The sequence below is a fragment of the Thrips palmi genome, unplaced genomic scaffold, assembly GCF_012932325.1.
Source record: "Thrips palmi isolate BJ-2018 unplaced genomic scaffold, TpBJ-2018v1 HiC_scaffold_10, whole genome shotgun sequence".
Taxonomy (NCBI): Eukaryota; Metazoa; Arthropoda; class Insecta; order Thysanoptera; family Thripidae; genus Thrips; species Thrips palmi.
Window position 1 is genome coordinate 5,006,063 of NW_023144621.1, and position 12,965 is coordinate 5,019,027.

Below are 12,965 nucleotides of genomic sequence, written 5' to 3' on the forward strand. Positions count from 1 at the left end.
TGCCAAGTCACTTTCTCTCGATCTCCAAGCCGCCTCTTCGAGAAACCAGGTTCCAGATTTTTCAGCACTGAGTCTAACCCTGCATGGCTTGTTACCAGTCTTTTTTAGGGGGAAAGGGGCAGGGGGTTAGGTTGGCAGCGTCCGGCAGCAACGTCCAACTCTCGGGCCTCTCAAGGTGCGGCCGGTGAAACGAACAATGACCAGGAACTGGACCGATAAATAGCTTTACTGGGCGGGTCGCGGAGAGCGTGTTAATAACTTGAAAAGCGCCCTAACCGCCTTCAAACTTGCCGAAGTGGGCGCTAAGTGGACTTGGAGCGAGTGGGGCCGGTGACCCTGGCCGCCCTGGCCGCCCCCGCCGCCTCCGCCGCGCCGGCCGCCCCCGCCGCCCCGGCCGCCCCCGCCGCCCCCGCCGCCCCCGCCGCCCGGCCGCCCCGGCCGCCCCGCCGCCCCGCCGCCCCGGCCGCCCCCCGCCACCCCGGCCGCCCCCGCCGACCCCGCCGCCCCCGCCGCCCCCGCCGCCCCCGCCGCCCCGCCGCCCCCGCCGCCCCGCCGCCCCCGCCGCCCCCGCCGCCCCGGCCGCCCCCGCGACGCGACCGCGGTGACGCCCCGCGCACTTGGTAGTCCCGTCGCGTAGCGAAGCGCGTGGCGAAGCGAGCCGAGGCGTGGCTCCGCTCACTCAGCGACACAGCCGAGCTATTAGTGGCGAAAGACGAAAGCCCAGCGCCAAGTCGGCGCGATCGCCGCCACGGCCCACACAGTGGATTGGCCAGAAGACCGGTGGAGGCGGCTAAAACCCCGGACGCCTTTTGAGCTCGTTCGGAAAGCAATCCATTGATTGGGTCACACGTTCGGTTCGAGTCCCATTTAGCGACTCTGGAGCTCAAAACGCGTCCGGGATTTTGACCGCACCGGTCTTCTGGCCCCCCGTGCACGACCGGGGAGGCATTCAGTCTGGATTGCTCGCGGAGTACTTGTTGTGTAGTGCCTGGTTGTCCCGCCGTGGGACATGGACCGGGGACGAGTCTGCCTGGGGTAGCCTGGGGCAGCCTGGGGCGTCGTGTCGAGGCCAGCAGTAATAGGCAGTGCGTTCGGATATCGGCCACTTCGGGGCCCCGACGACCAGGCGGCCTAGTCCGCCGGCCCTCCGCGGGGCCTCGGCCTCGCTATCCAAGGACAAGGCGATAAGAGAAAGAGCCCCTCTCTCTCTCTGACTGGGGATATCCAAGCAGATGGCTGGGCTGGCGAAGGGTTGCTGCGGATGAAAAATGCAGCGGACTGGGGCGTTGCTCGGCGCGTGTCCGCTCGGCCGAGACGGTCGTCTGCGTTCCCAAAAGCTGCTGGCAGTTTGGGAAAAATAAAAAATAAATAGAGAGGATCCCTCAGCGTAAATCAACGAGGACAGCGGTCCAGCCTGTTTCCATTGCGGGGACTTGGCAGAGGCACTGAAGTTCGGCCAGAACATTTTTTTTGTCAGCGATTGGTGTTTGAAGAATCTACTCCCCGAAACATAGAGGCAACGATTTTCTTGAACCGGCCGGCCTGGAAGGAAAAGGCGAAAGGAGACTACACCGTAAGCAGCTGTGGCCTTTGAGGATAATTTCCGCTGGGGAATGCGGCGTGCCTCGGTCGGCGGCGGAAACAAAAACAATATTAAATAAACAAAACAAAAACTGGAGGTGGCGTGGAAGGGCGGCTGCTTAACAGGATCAGTCGATCTGATTCTGCGCCGGTCCATTTGAAATTGGCGCGGTTCCCGCGGTGTGGTGGAGGAGGGCCGCAGCAGTGGGCCAGAAGACCGGTGGAGGTGGCCAAAATTCTGGACGCGTTTTGAGCTCGAGTGACGATAACAAGACTCGAACTGAGCCTGTGACCCCACCAATGGATTGCTCTCCGAACGAGGAATCCATTGGTGGGGACGTTCGGTTCGAGTCCTGTCGCCTGACAAAATAATTCCAGACCTCTGAACAATCATCATTCCCGATTTTACCTCAATAACACGAGCCCAAGGAGGAAAGGGGACATCCGTGCAGTGGATCAACCTTGACAGCATCGTGACAGTCCTTTTTTCCATTCCTTTCTTTTTGTTGTTGGTCTTGGTCAGGCACTGCACCGCAGCGGAGATGCAAGATCCTCTTCACGCCACTTTAGCATGATTTACGGGTGGCGCGCTCCGAGCCCCCCGCCGCGCTCCGGCTTAGGAGGCCATGGAGCGACTGCCCCCGAAACCGAACCGCGCCTTCTCAGTCTAGTTTTTTTCCCTCAATTAAAAAAAAGACAAGAGACTTTTTTGTGCACTTGTTCTTCTCTTTGCGGGTGTCGGCCGGTTTTTGCAGGGCGTTCTTTTCGCCGGCACGCTCTGGCGCTCTTCGTGCCACACTGGCAGAAAACGGTGGTGCAGGAAAATTACGAAACATGTCAGGTCATTTTTTATTTCCAGTGCACTTGCTCTTGAACTCACGCCACCGACATTCTGCCCCAGTCCGGCCGCGTGCATTGCTGCTGCCCAAATTAGCGGTGCCCCACCCCACCGCCGGGTCTTCAAACAGCTGCGGCCGTCACAGCCTCAAAAAAAAAAAAAAAAAAAGCCGGCCAAGCGGAATTGCGCTGCCGGTCCAATTTAGAGAAAAGCGTCCGGATTTAAATATTTTATTGAAACGGCGCGCGACACCGCGGCTCGTCTGAGCCATCTGCGGTCGGCGGGTCGGCGAGCGCAGACCGCAGCGCACCGCGGGGAACGCGGGGCTTCTGGTGGACACGCCGCGCAGGTGGAGCTTTGGTCGACGGCGCCCGGAAAATGGACGGTGCTTTGATTGGGCGGGCCGGCCGGATTCGATACCTGTCAGGCCATTTTGCGCCGGGCGCTGCAATCTCCAAAATGAAAAAAACAGTTTCTGGAACATTTACTTGAGACGTTAAAACAAACTTTCATAGGTTGCGCGAATTAAATTAGCTTTGTTCGAGAGACCACTTGGGGTGTCCATGATTGGGGGAGTGGGGAGATTCGGGAGTAGGGTGAAGTAGAACAGTGCAGTGAACCAAGCTCTGTGGTAAGTCTGTCCCCTCCGCAGGCTAGATTCCTTGCCCTGTGTCAACATCATAAAATCTAGCTGCCGCGTCGAAGGTCATCGCTTGGCGACTAAAACAGTTTTGGATAAGGCGGGTGCAGCGTGAGCCTCGCGAGCATTTTGAACAGCAATAAGGAGACTCGTGTTTATCGGTTGCTCTCTCCCCCCCCCCCCTCTCCACTCGCAGACCAAACGCTAATCGGCTTACCATGGCGGACCCCATGGAGGGCCCACTGGCAGGCCCACTGGAAGCGCCGAGGGCAGCCCCCCCCCCCCTCTTATTCAGCCTGTGGGTCCCACGGCCTGGGGTTGCTGCTCTCTTCCCGCGAGGCGCTCCTTACACCCCTGCTTGCCTAGGACCCGACCTACTGCACCCCCTCCCCCCGGCCCGTCCTGCTGGTACCCTGCTACACTGCTCCGACCGAGGCTCCGACGCACAGTGGGCCAGAAGACCGGTGGAGGCGGCCAAAACCCCACACGCGTTTTGAGCTCCAGAGTCGCTAAATGGGACTCGACCGAACGTGTGACCCCACCAATTGATTCCTCTTTCGGAGAGCAATTCATTGGTGGGGTCACACGCTCGGTTCGGGTCCCATTTAGCGACTTTGGAGCTCAAAACGCGTCCAGAGTTTTGGCCGCCTTCACCGGTCTTCTGGCCGCTGGTCTGCTGCTACACTACCACGCGGCCCTGACCCTGCGACGGGCTGCCAATCCCTCGTCCATATTCTCTGGCCGCACCCTCAGCAGATTTCGCGCACCCGTTCCCACGCGCCCGCAGGAGAAAAACAAAACAAACAAAGACAAGCAGAAATGGGGACACCGCAGCAGCTGATTCGAAGACGGAGGCCTGTGAGGCGCCTCAAGGCTGTCCGAGCGAGGCCGACTGCTCGCTTCTTCGGGATCCTTGAATCCAATTTCGCCGAGACGCCCCGGGCATTCTTCGTGAGTTGCATCACCCTGGCCTGCTTCGCCTGCTTCGCCTGCTTCGCCATCCCAGTCCATCTGGCCCGGCCGAGCCCGGCTAGAAACACAGCGGACTTATTGTAGCGCCCGGACGGCCGAACGTGCGATCCAGCAGCGGGTGTGACCCGAATTTCTCATTCATTTGTATGAGACACTGCACAGTGGGCCAGAAGACCGGCGGAGGCGGACAAAACTCTTGACGCGTTTAGAGCGCCTGAGTCGCTAAGCAGGACTGGAACCGAACGCGTGACCCCACCAATGGATTACTCGTTTGGAGAGTAATCCATTGGTGGGATCACACGTTCGGTTCCAGACCAATTTAATGACTCTAGAGCTCAAATTTGCTATGCATGCAGTTCTGGAATGTAGAACCAGCCCCGCTAGCACCAAAACACTGGCCATAAATGGAGCCAATAAATTGAGCCCAGCCCGGTCGAAAGCTCGGTAAACCGCAGAGCGCCTGTCAACGGGAGGGTAGGCAACCCGCCACACTGCCATGTCTCGATACCTTGCATTGCCTACCTCGCAGGCGTCTCCATTCCTGTCTTTGTGGGATTTTTCAAACAGTGTGTCGTCAACAAAGGCTAGTCTACCCGCTGTGCGCGTGTCCGCGGCTAAGCGTCCACCTGTCATCTAGCCGCAGATTCCAGCCGTCCCTGGGGCCCGGCCGGGCCAGGCCTTCGCTGGCGGGCTGCCCCCGGGACCCCTCCACCCGAGGCCGCCACCGCCCCGCCGCCCCGCCCGCCGCCGGCTCAGGTGTCACAGGAAAAGGCCACAGGGCCGCCGCCTCCAGCGAGCCTCCAGCGAGCCTCCAGCGAGCCTCCAGCGAGCCTCCAGCGAGCCTCCAGCGAGCCTCCAGCGAGCCTCCAGCGAGCCTCCAGCGAGCCTCCAGCGAGCCTCCAGCGAGCCTCCAGCGAGCCTCCAGCGAGCCTCCAGCGAGCCTCCAGCGAGCCTCCAGCGTGCCTCCGGCACCCCCGACTCAAGCCCCAACTGGTACGCGTATCAGAGATAGTTCAGGAGCTTCGCTGGAGCCGTCGCTCTGACAGTTCTAGAGCGGTGCTGCTGCACAGTGGGCCAGAAGGCCGGTGGAGGTGGCCAAGATTGAAGACGCATTTTGAGCTCCAGAGTCGCTGAATGGAACTCGAACCGCACGTGTGACTCCACCAATGGATTGCTCTCCGAACGAGGAATTCATTGGTGGGGTCACGTGCTCGGTTCGAGTCCTGTTCAGCGACTCTGGAACTCAAAACGCTTCTAGAGTTTTGGCCGCCTCCACCGGCCCTCTGGCCCACCGTGTGCTGGAGCGGTGCTGGGGTGCTGGAGCAGCTCCAGGCCGTCCGTCTGGCCGTCGGCGTCCCTTCGGCCAATCGCACCGCCAATCGGGGTCCGCGGTGCCAGCGGCAACAAACGCCAAAGAAAAACGCAACAAGTCCTGTCTCTCTGTCTCTGTCGCACCCACGCCGACTTGCGGGCTCTTCCGCGGACCTCAATAAAACACGCCCACGCCCTCGCCCGAGTCGTCGATGTCGTCCTCTCCCCCCATCTCTCTCTCCCCCCCCCATCTCTCTCTCTTTTCTCTCTCTCTCTCTCTCTCTCTCTCTCTCTCTCTCTCTCTCTCTCTCTCTCTCTGACACGTCTGGGGTTCGCATACCCGCATTACAGCGTTTGCCTCTCCGCGTTGTGAGACTCGTGGAGTAGGGAGTACTTTCCTGCAGCGGGTAGCGGAAAACCGCTGCGGAAAATTGATAGGGTAATGCGTCAGACCGTCAGACCCTTTGGGGGGAGGCCCTTTGGGGGGTGGCCCTTTGGGGGGAGGCCCTTTGGGGGAGGCCCTTTGGGGGGGGGCCCTTTGGGGGGAGGCCCTTTTGGGGGGGGGCCCTTGGGGGGGGGCCCCTTTGGGGGGTGGCCCTTTGGGGGGTGGCCCTTTGGGGGGAGGCCCTTTGGGGGGAGGCCCTTTGGGGGGTGGCCCTTGGGGGGGAGGCCCTTTGGGGGGTGGCCCTTTGGGGGGAGGCCCTTTGGGGGGAGGCCCTTCGGGGGGAGGCCCTTCGGGGAGAGGAACGGGAATGCTCTTTCACGGTCGACAGGAGGTTCACTCCTCAAACACCGCAGCGCCGCAGACTGATTCCGAAGGGTCGCTCTGACTCCGTCGCACGCACGGCGCCCCGGGCGTCCCCGGGCGTCCCGCGGGGGTGCGAGAGAGACGGCAGAGGCGCGGACGCGGCCCGGCTGGATTCGGGTACGGGTACCGAATCTGGGACGGCGGGAGATTCAAATTTATTTCGCGGCATGGAGGGAAGTTGGTCCGACGCGATGCCAGCACTGCCAGCAGCAGCAGCAGTCACTTCGATCCCTCGCTTCGATCCCTCGCCGCGGCGTCGAGGTCAGCCCGAGCAAGTCGCGGGCCGGCCAAGGAAAAGATGTGTATCGCGTTTAAAAATCGTCGCCTCGCGGAAAGGGACCGTTCGTTGGCGACGTCATGGTGGAAACTGGGTCGGGGTTGTTTATACTCCAGTTCCAAGAAGTGACGCGAACGATAAGAAAAACCTTCTTTGTCTCTCTGTGACGTCTCTCTCTCTCTCTCTCTCTCTCTCTGTCTCTTTATTCCTTCTGGCAAGCATTGTTAATTTCAAAATCCACCATATAAAACATTTTATACACTGAAAATACCCTCCCCCCACCCCCTTACTCTCTCTCTGGATACGAACCCTGGAAGTAGGTGGTGAGCATGCACATGACCTCGCCGTAGATCCACAGCTTGGACACGTTCTGCCCCACCGCCATGGGCATGCAGATGAGGGTCACCAGCAGGTCGGCGAACGACAGGTTCACCAGGAAGTAGTTGGTCACGCTGCAACAGACGAAACAATTTGTGTTACGTCACGATGACGTCATCTCGAATGGACGAGGAGATTATTTTCGACTCGGGCGACGCGCCCAGTGTGTGAGTGCGTCTCTCTTTTTGTCGCTCCCGCGCACCTATCCGCACACAGACCCACCCCACGGCCCGCGGCCATTGGTGATTCCATGCTCACACACACACGCACACACACATGCAGCTCGGAATTAAACCGTCTCTGGAACGAGGCACCCATTAATTCGTATTTCTGTGTGTGTGTGTGTGTGTGTGTGTGTCTTTGAGTGCGCCGCGAGTCCGCCTGTCCACACGCCGCTCTGCAAGGACTCCAGCCGTCGTCTGAGGCAAAAGCCAGCCGAGCACTCGCGCGAAGTTGAAGGGAGAGGTCTGCCCTCAGCATGCTAAGTCCCGTACGGCTCGCGCCTCCGTCTTTTACTTTCATCTTCGTCGCGACCCCGAGGTGGCTCTACCGCAGCAGAAGCGTCTTGCCAGGAGAAAAAATTAACAATTTTTTGCGTTTTTATTGGCGTTTAGCGCGTTTAGTGAAGAATGTTCGGTGTGATAAAATTACTATTATTGCAAAAATAATATCCTCAATCAATTTTTCGTCGATTTGATCCAACTGTTGACAGAGCACGCCGGAGTAGCAACTTTGCCTCTTTTAAAGAAAATGTTATTTATTGGAGATTTGAATGTTGGCAATGGTCAAAATCTTTTTCCGTCTACGATGGTTTTTTCCCGAGGGTCTAAACGATCCTGGAGTGCACCAATTTTCCTTTCGACCGTCGCGGCAGTGCCAGGATTCGATAAGAACCCTGAGGGAGGGGTGGACCGGAAGGGGGGGGGGGGTGTCCCTCCGCAGGGCCTAATGAGAGGCGATAGGGGGGGGGAGGGTCTCCCGCTGCGGCCAACAGGAAGGGAAGCCGATCGGCGTCCCGCAGAGTTCCCGGAAAACATTTGCGGGCCGCCCGAGCAGGCCTAGCCAGAAAGCAAAATAACAAAACGTGGCGGCGGGGCTTGCGGCCAGGAGGCGCAGCGGCAGCGCCACTGGAAAAGGGGGTGGGGGGCTGAGCTGGTGTGTCTTTGCGAGACGTAAGGCCCCCCGTGGATAAAAGGGGGATCTAGGGGGAGACACAGGATACGCCGAAAGTGGGGGATGGAGGAGGGATTGGGGCGGAGGCGGGGTTAGTCGGCCTGTCCGCCCCGATGCCATTCAAACGAAATCACTTGAAAGAGGTCCTGACAGGAAGCCCCCCGTCGCTAAAAAGGACACCGTCGAGCTCCCCGGGCCGCGCATCTTCTTCGCGGGGATGTTGCGGGGGGAGAAAGAGAGAGAGACACACGCAGACGGACGGACAGACAGACAGACAGACAGACAGATAGACAGAGATTGAATGGTGGCGTCTAGCGTGGGGCCAGCGCGGCGCGTCCGTTTATCTTCGGCCTTTAGAAATCCTTGCCCGACAGCCCGGCAACAGTAAACGGCAAATCAGAAGGGATAATTCAGAGGCGGGCCCATGATCGCATTGCGGACGGAATCAAGACGGAGAGACTGCCGGGCAACAGCAGCCGGCGCTGGGACGACAAACCGACTCGAAGGGACTCGAATCATGCTCGCATCACGCCGAATAAGATATCTTTCTGCCGCGGTGGCCAATCCTAAGCCAAAAATAAAACCAATATTTTTTTAAAAAATAATCTTTTTCATTTTTTTTTCTTCGAGTTGTTCGCCGGTTGACGCCGCAGCCGTCAGGGGGCGCCTTGCCAGGTGCCGGACGAATTGGGTGGGCAAATTAAAGGCCGAGCATTGCATAATTAAGCCCGGCCTAACCCACCCCGAGGCCTTGGGAGCCCAGGCCCAGCCCAGGGAGGCAGAGGAGGGTTCGCAGCAACTCATTTCGCGAGGCTAGACAGGTCTGTCATTCTTAGGCCGTGCCGAGGGATCCGCGCACACACGGCTCTCACTTCAAGGACCCATTTCTCTCGCACTCGACGCACGCCCCCCCCCCCTCTCTCTCTCTCTCTCTCTCTCACACACACACACACACACACACACTCCGGCACACGCACTGCGAAGACAGATCACCGCGTCTTTGTCTTGATAATAATCGCCCCCCTCGCACCTACACTAGGCGCCATCGGCGTGGAAAAGGGAAACACGATTTGAGGAAGGGGGAGGGGGGGGGAATTGACAATAGCGCAGGACGAGCCCTGAAAAGGTCCGCAGGAGGCCTTGAGGGAAATCCACGTGAAGCTGCGGCCTGAAATTCCAAAACAGTGATTTCGTCGCTTTGTTTATCTGACGTGGTCACGACACTGTACAAAACTGCAAAAGGAAAGATTGAGGACTGTGATTGATTGTGTGGCATGCATTGCCATGCAGCAGGGCCGTGCATTCGGGCAGAGCGCGAGGCGGAAAAAAGCGGTTCTGATTATAGAGGCCGCTGCCATCGTTAAACGGCCCATTGCTAGGACTTAAAAAGGGTGGTGGTCGTAATGATAGGGTGATTTAGGACGCAGGATTTGAAATATGACCACCACCTGCAACTTTTGCCTGAGGCGTAAGTTTTTTTTTTTAAAAATGACCAGATTGCCTGAAATGAGTGCTTTATCTGTGGGGTGTTGAAGGGGACCCGCCTTGGGCGTGGTAGTGTCGCCTTCTGATTACCCGGATCCTTCCTTATGCATAAAGCAAGGGGGGGGGGGGGTAGCTTGCTTAAGGGACCTCGCCTGCAACGCCAAGGATGCACACAGGGGTTAGCCTTTACACACACGTACACACACACACACACACACACACACACACACACACGCGCGCGCGCACGCGCGCACGCGCAGAGGCACGACGCGACCCTCGCTAAACCAAACACTTCATTTGCATTCGACCTGACACATCGCGCGTCCCAAGGTGACGCTGCTCTTCTTAACGCGACAATGGAGCGCAACAGAAGGAAGAACACTCACGGGGACACCGAGGAGAGGGCCGGGTTCAACGAGGCGCGCAGTGCACAGTGGGCCAGAAGGCCGGTGGAGGCGGCAAAAACTCCAGACGCATTTTGAGCTCCAGAGGTCGCTAAATGGGACTCGAACCGAGCGTGTGACCCCACCAATGGATTGCTCTCCGAACGAGAAGGACAGACGAGAGGACAGACAGACGGACAGGCGGAGATTGCAGCCGGGGGCCTGCCAGGCCAGGCCGCCTAGCCAGGTGTGGGCTGCACGCTTGCATATGCAGATTGGCGCGTGCCTGGTGGCCCCTCCGCCCCTCGTTGGCCCCGGGCACCAATCGAAGCGAGATAATCGAAAGCCGGGGCAGTCGCTTCGACGGTGAATCTAGCGACTCTATAGCGACGCCGGAGCCGAGCGGAGCCACGGATTATTTGGGGAAGCCCCTGCGACACGGCAGTGGGGCCTCGTGTGGCAACGTCCAGACTCTCAGGAGGAAAAACACACCAACACTTACTCAGCCCGCCCCCTTTGCGTACACACACACACACACACACACACACACACACACACACACACACACACACACACACACACACACACACACACACACACAGAGCGACGAAACGCTCCCACCTGCTCTTTCAGCCACGCGACCCCAGGCGACCTACGCATGCATACACACACACGCTCATGTTATAGGCACACCTGCGCCATAAAATACTTTTTTTTAAAGTCGATTTTAAAAAAAAAAGAGGTTCGACCTTTCTCTGGCCGGGGGCGGTTCACACGGTGCCTGGCGGACACAATAACATGTCGATGTGTTGTGGGATTGTATTGGGTTTCCGGAAATAGGGGCGGGGCGCGGTGAGGCAGGGTTTCACGTACATGCTATTATAGCGTCACACCGAAGTGGCCGATGCTTTGTGTAGGTAATGGCATGGATTTGGGCGACCCCGTGGCCCAGCGGTTTCGGCGTGGTCTGTGTACCAGCGGACTTGGTACCCGATTGTTTGCAGTGTACCTGCACAGCTGTCCTTGAATTCAATTAAATTGCTGACTATTGTTGGCTTTGTTTCTTGAGGCGCCCTATGTGCAAGCTTTTTATAACTAGAGATTATCTTTTAAAGGAGTCAGATTGAAAAATACAGTGGCATTGTACTAAATAGAACACGACACAACGTTTAAAAACAGTTACCATAAGGACACCAAAAAAATTCTGATCGTTTGGACTTTTGTTTCCAGTGTGTTGTGGTGTGGGTGTTTTACAGTGCGGCAGCTTCCAGTGAGGCGTCCCGCTTTGAGCGTGGCGTGCTTCGGCGTGCCAAGGCGTGCGGCCCATTTAGCCCTCCCGGATTCGGGTCCGCGGTGCGGCACAGTGGGCCAGAAGACCGGTGGAGGCGGTCGAAACTGTAGACGCGTTTGAGGTCCAGAGTCACTAAACGGGACTCGGACCAAACGTGTGACATCACCAATGGATTCCTGGTTCGGGGAGCGATCCATTGGTGGGCTCAGACGTTCGGGTCGAGTCCTGTTTAGCGACTCTGGAGCTCAAAACGGTCCAGAGTTTTGGCCGCCTCCACCGGTCTTCTGGCCCACTGTGCGGTGCGGCCGACCGAGAACCACGAGGACCTCAAGCATCTCAACGCGCCTTCCGTCTCTCTCGCACTCGCGGCCAGCCCGCCGCGAACGACAAGGACGGAGACACGGCCTTACGTCATTTCGTGGATAGACGGAAGTGCGCACGAGACGCGGGAATGCCGTGAAAGGCCTCACGCAGATAGGCCTTCCCCGCGCGCCTTTAATAGCCGTTTTTCCTCGTGCAAAAAAAAATATCAAAGGAAACCACAGGTGTCTCGCTTGGGGAACAGTGGCATCTGTGGAATAAATAACGAGGCAATGAGGAAAAAGATCAATTAAATTTAATGAATACCGAGTGCAAGTGGGAAAAAAAAAATGGATTGAAACTGTTTGGTCTTGTTTCGGTGTGCGTCGCCGTGTCGAGCTGACAGTCCGCACAGTGGGCCAGAAGACCGGTGGAGGCGGCCTAAACTCTAGACGCGTTTTGAGTTGCAGAGTAGCTAAATGGGACTCGAACCGAACGTAGGACCCCACCAGGATTCTTTGTTCGGAGAGCAATCCATTGGTGGGGTCACACGTTCAGTTTGAGTCCCATATAGCGACTCTGGAGCTCAAAACGCGTCTAGAGTTTAGGCCGCCTCCACCGGTCTTCTGGCCCACTGTGCGGTCTGTCGGCGCGCCTTTGGGTCCAACCTTGATGTGCGTGTCCGGGCCGTGCGGGTAGCCTCTGCCCATGAATCCTCATAAACTGCGGCTCAGCCAACAACGACCCAACCTCCCGCCCCGTCCGGCCGGCCGGCCCGACCCAGCCCGTGTCACCGCTGAGTTAAGCCACCGCCGCATGTACCGCCACCGTCAAAATTAGACCCGACAGACAGTGGGCCAGAAGACCGGTGGGGGCGTCAAAAAATCTCAGACGCGTTCTGAGCCCCAGAGTCGCTAAACAGGGCTGGAACCGAACGTGTGGCCCCACCAAATGGATTCCTCGTTCGGAGAGCAGTCCATTGGCGGAGTCACGCGTTCGGTTCGAGCCCATTTAAAAAGCTCTATTTTAACATCACGGTGTATCTCTAGGGCTTAAAAAAACCGTACTCCGTGGGTTTGGGAAGCCGGTAAAGTGGCCGTGACTCGTCCATCTCCATTCGCGAGCTTCGTGAGCTTCGCGAGGACGGTGTGTGCACTGCATCAAGAGGTTGTGTTTACACAGCCCGTGTTTGTTGTGGGCTTCGGGCCGCGGCGCAAGGCGGGCCGGGCCGCGGTTCGGGCCTTGCTCCGAGCTGCAGCAGATCAAGTGGTGCGCCAGGCTGTCCGCACCGGTTGCGCAGGGACCCCCCGCTGTGTGCCCCGCGCCCCACCACCACACCAGAAAAAAAAAGAAAAATAGAAAACGGAGAAAAAGCACAGCGGCTGCTGAAAAGTTCTTCTTGAAAAAAATATGTTGTTCTAAAAATCTTGCGATTTTCTCAGTAAGGGCACAAAAAGCTCCTCGAAAAGTGTCACGTCGATTCTGAGTGCCAATGACGGCCGGTTTGTGGGTTCGCGAGACTGCAGCG

At 58.2% G+C, this 12,965-nt stretch overlaps 1 protein-coding gene across 1 annotated transcript in view; it reads right to left on the reverse strand.

Annotated features, from left to right (window-relative positions):
* The window catches only part of LOC117654086 (QRFP-like peptide receptor), a 99,210-nt gene that overhangs the window by 12,037 nt on the left and 74,208 nt on the right, over nt 1-12,965 (reverse strand). The window contains exon 3 of the mRNA XM_034400258.1: nt 6,737-6,879. Within this exon, the coding sequence (XP_034256149.1) occupies nt 6,737-6,879 (143 nt within the window). The remainder of the gene's footprint in view (nt 1-6,736; nt 6,880-12,965) is intronic.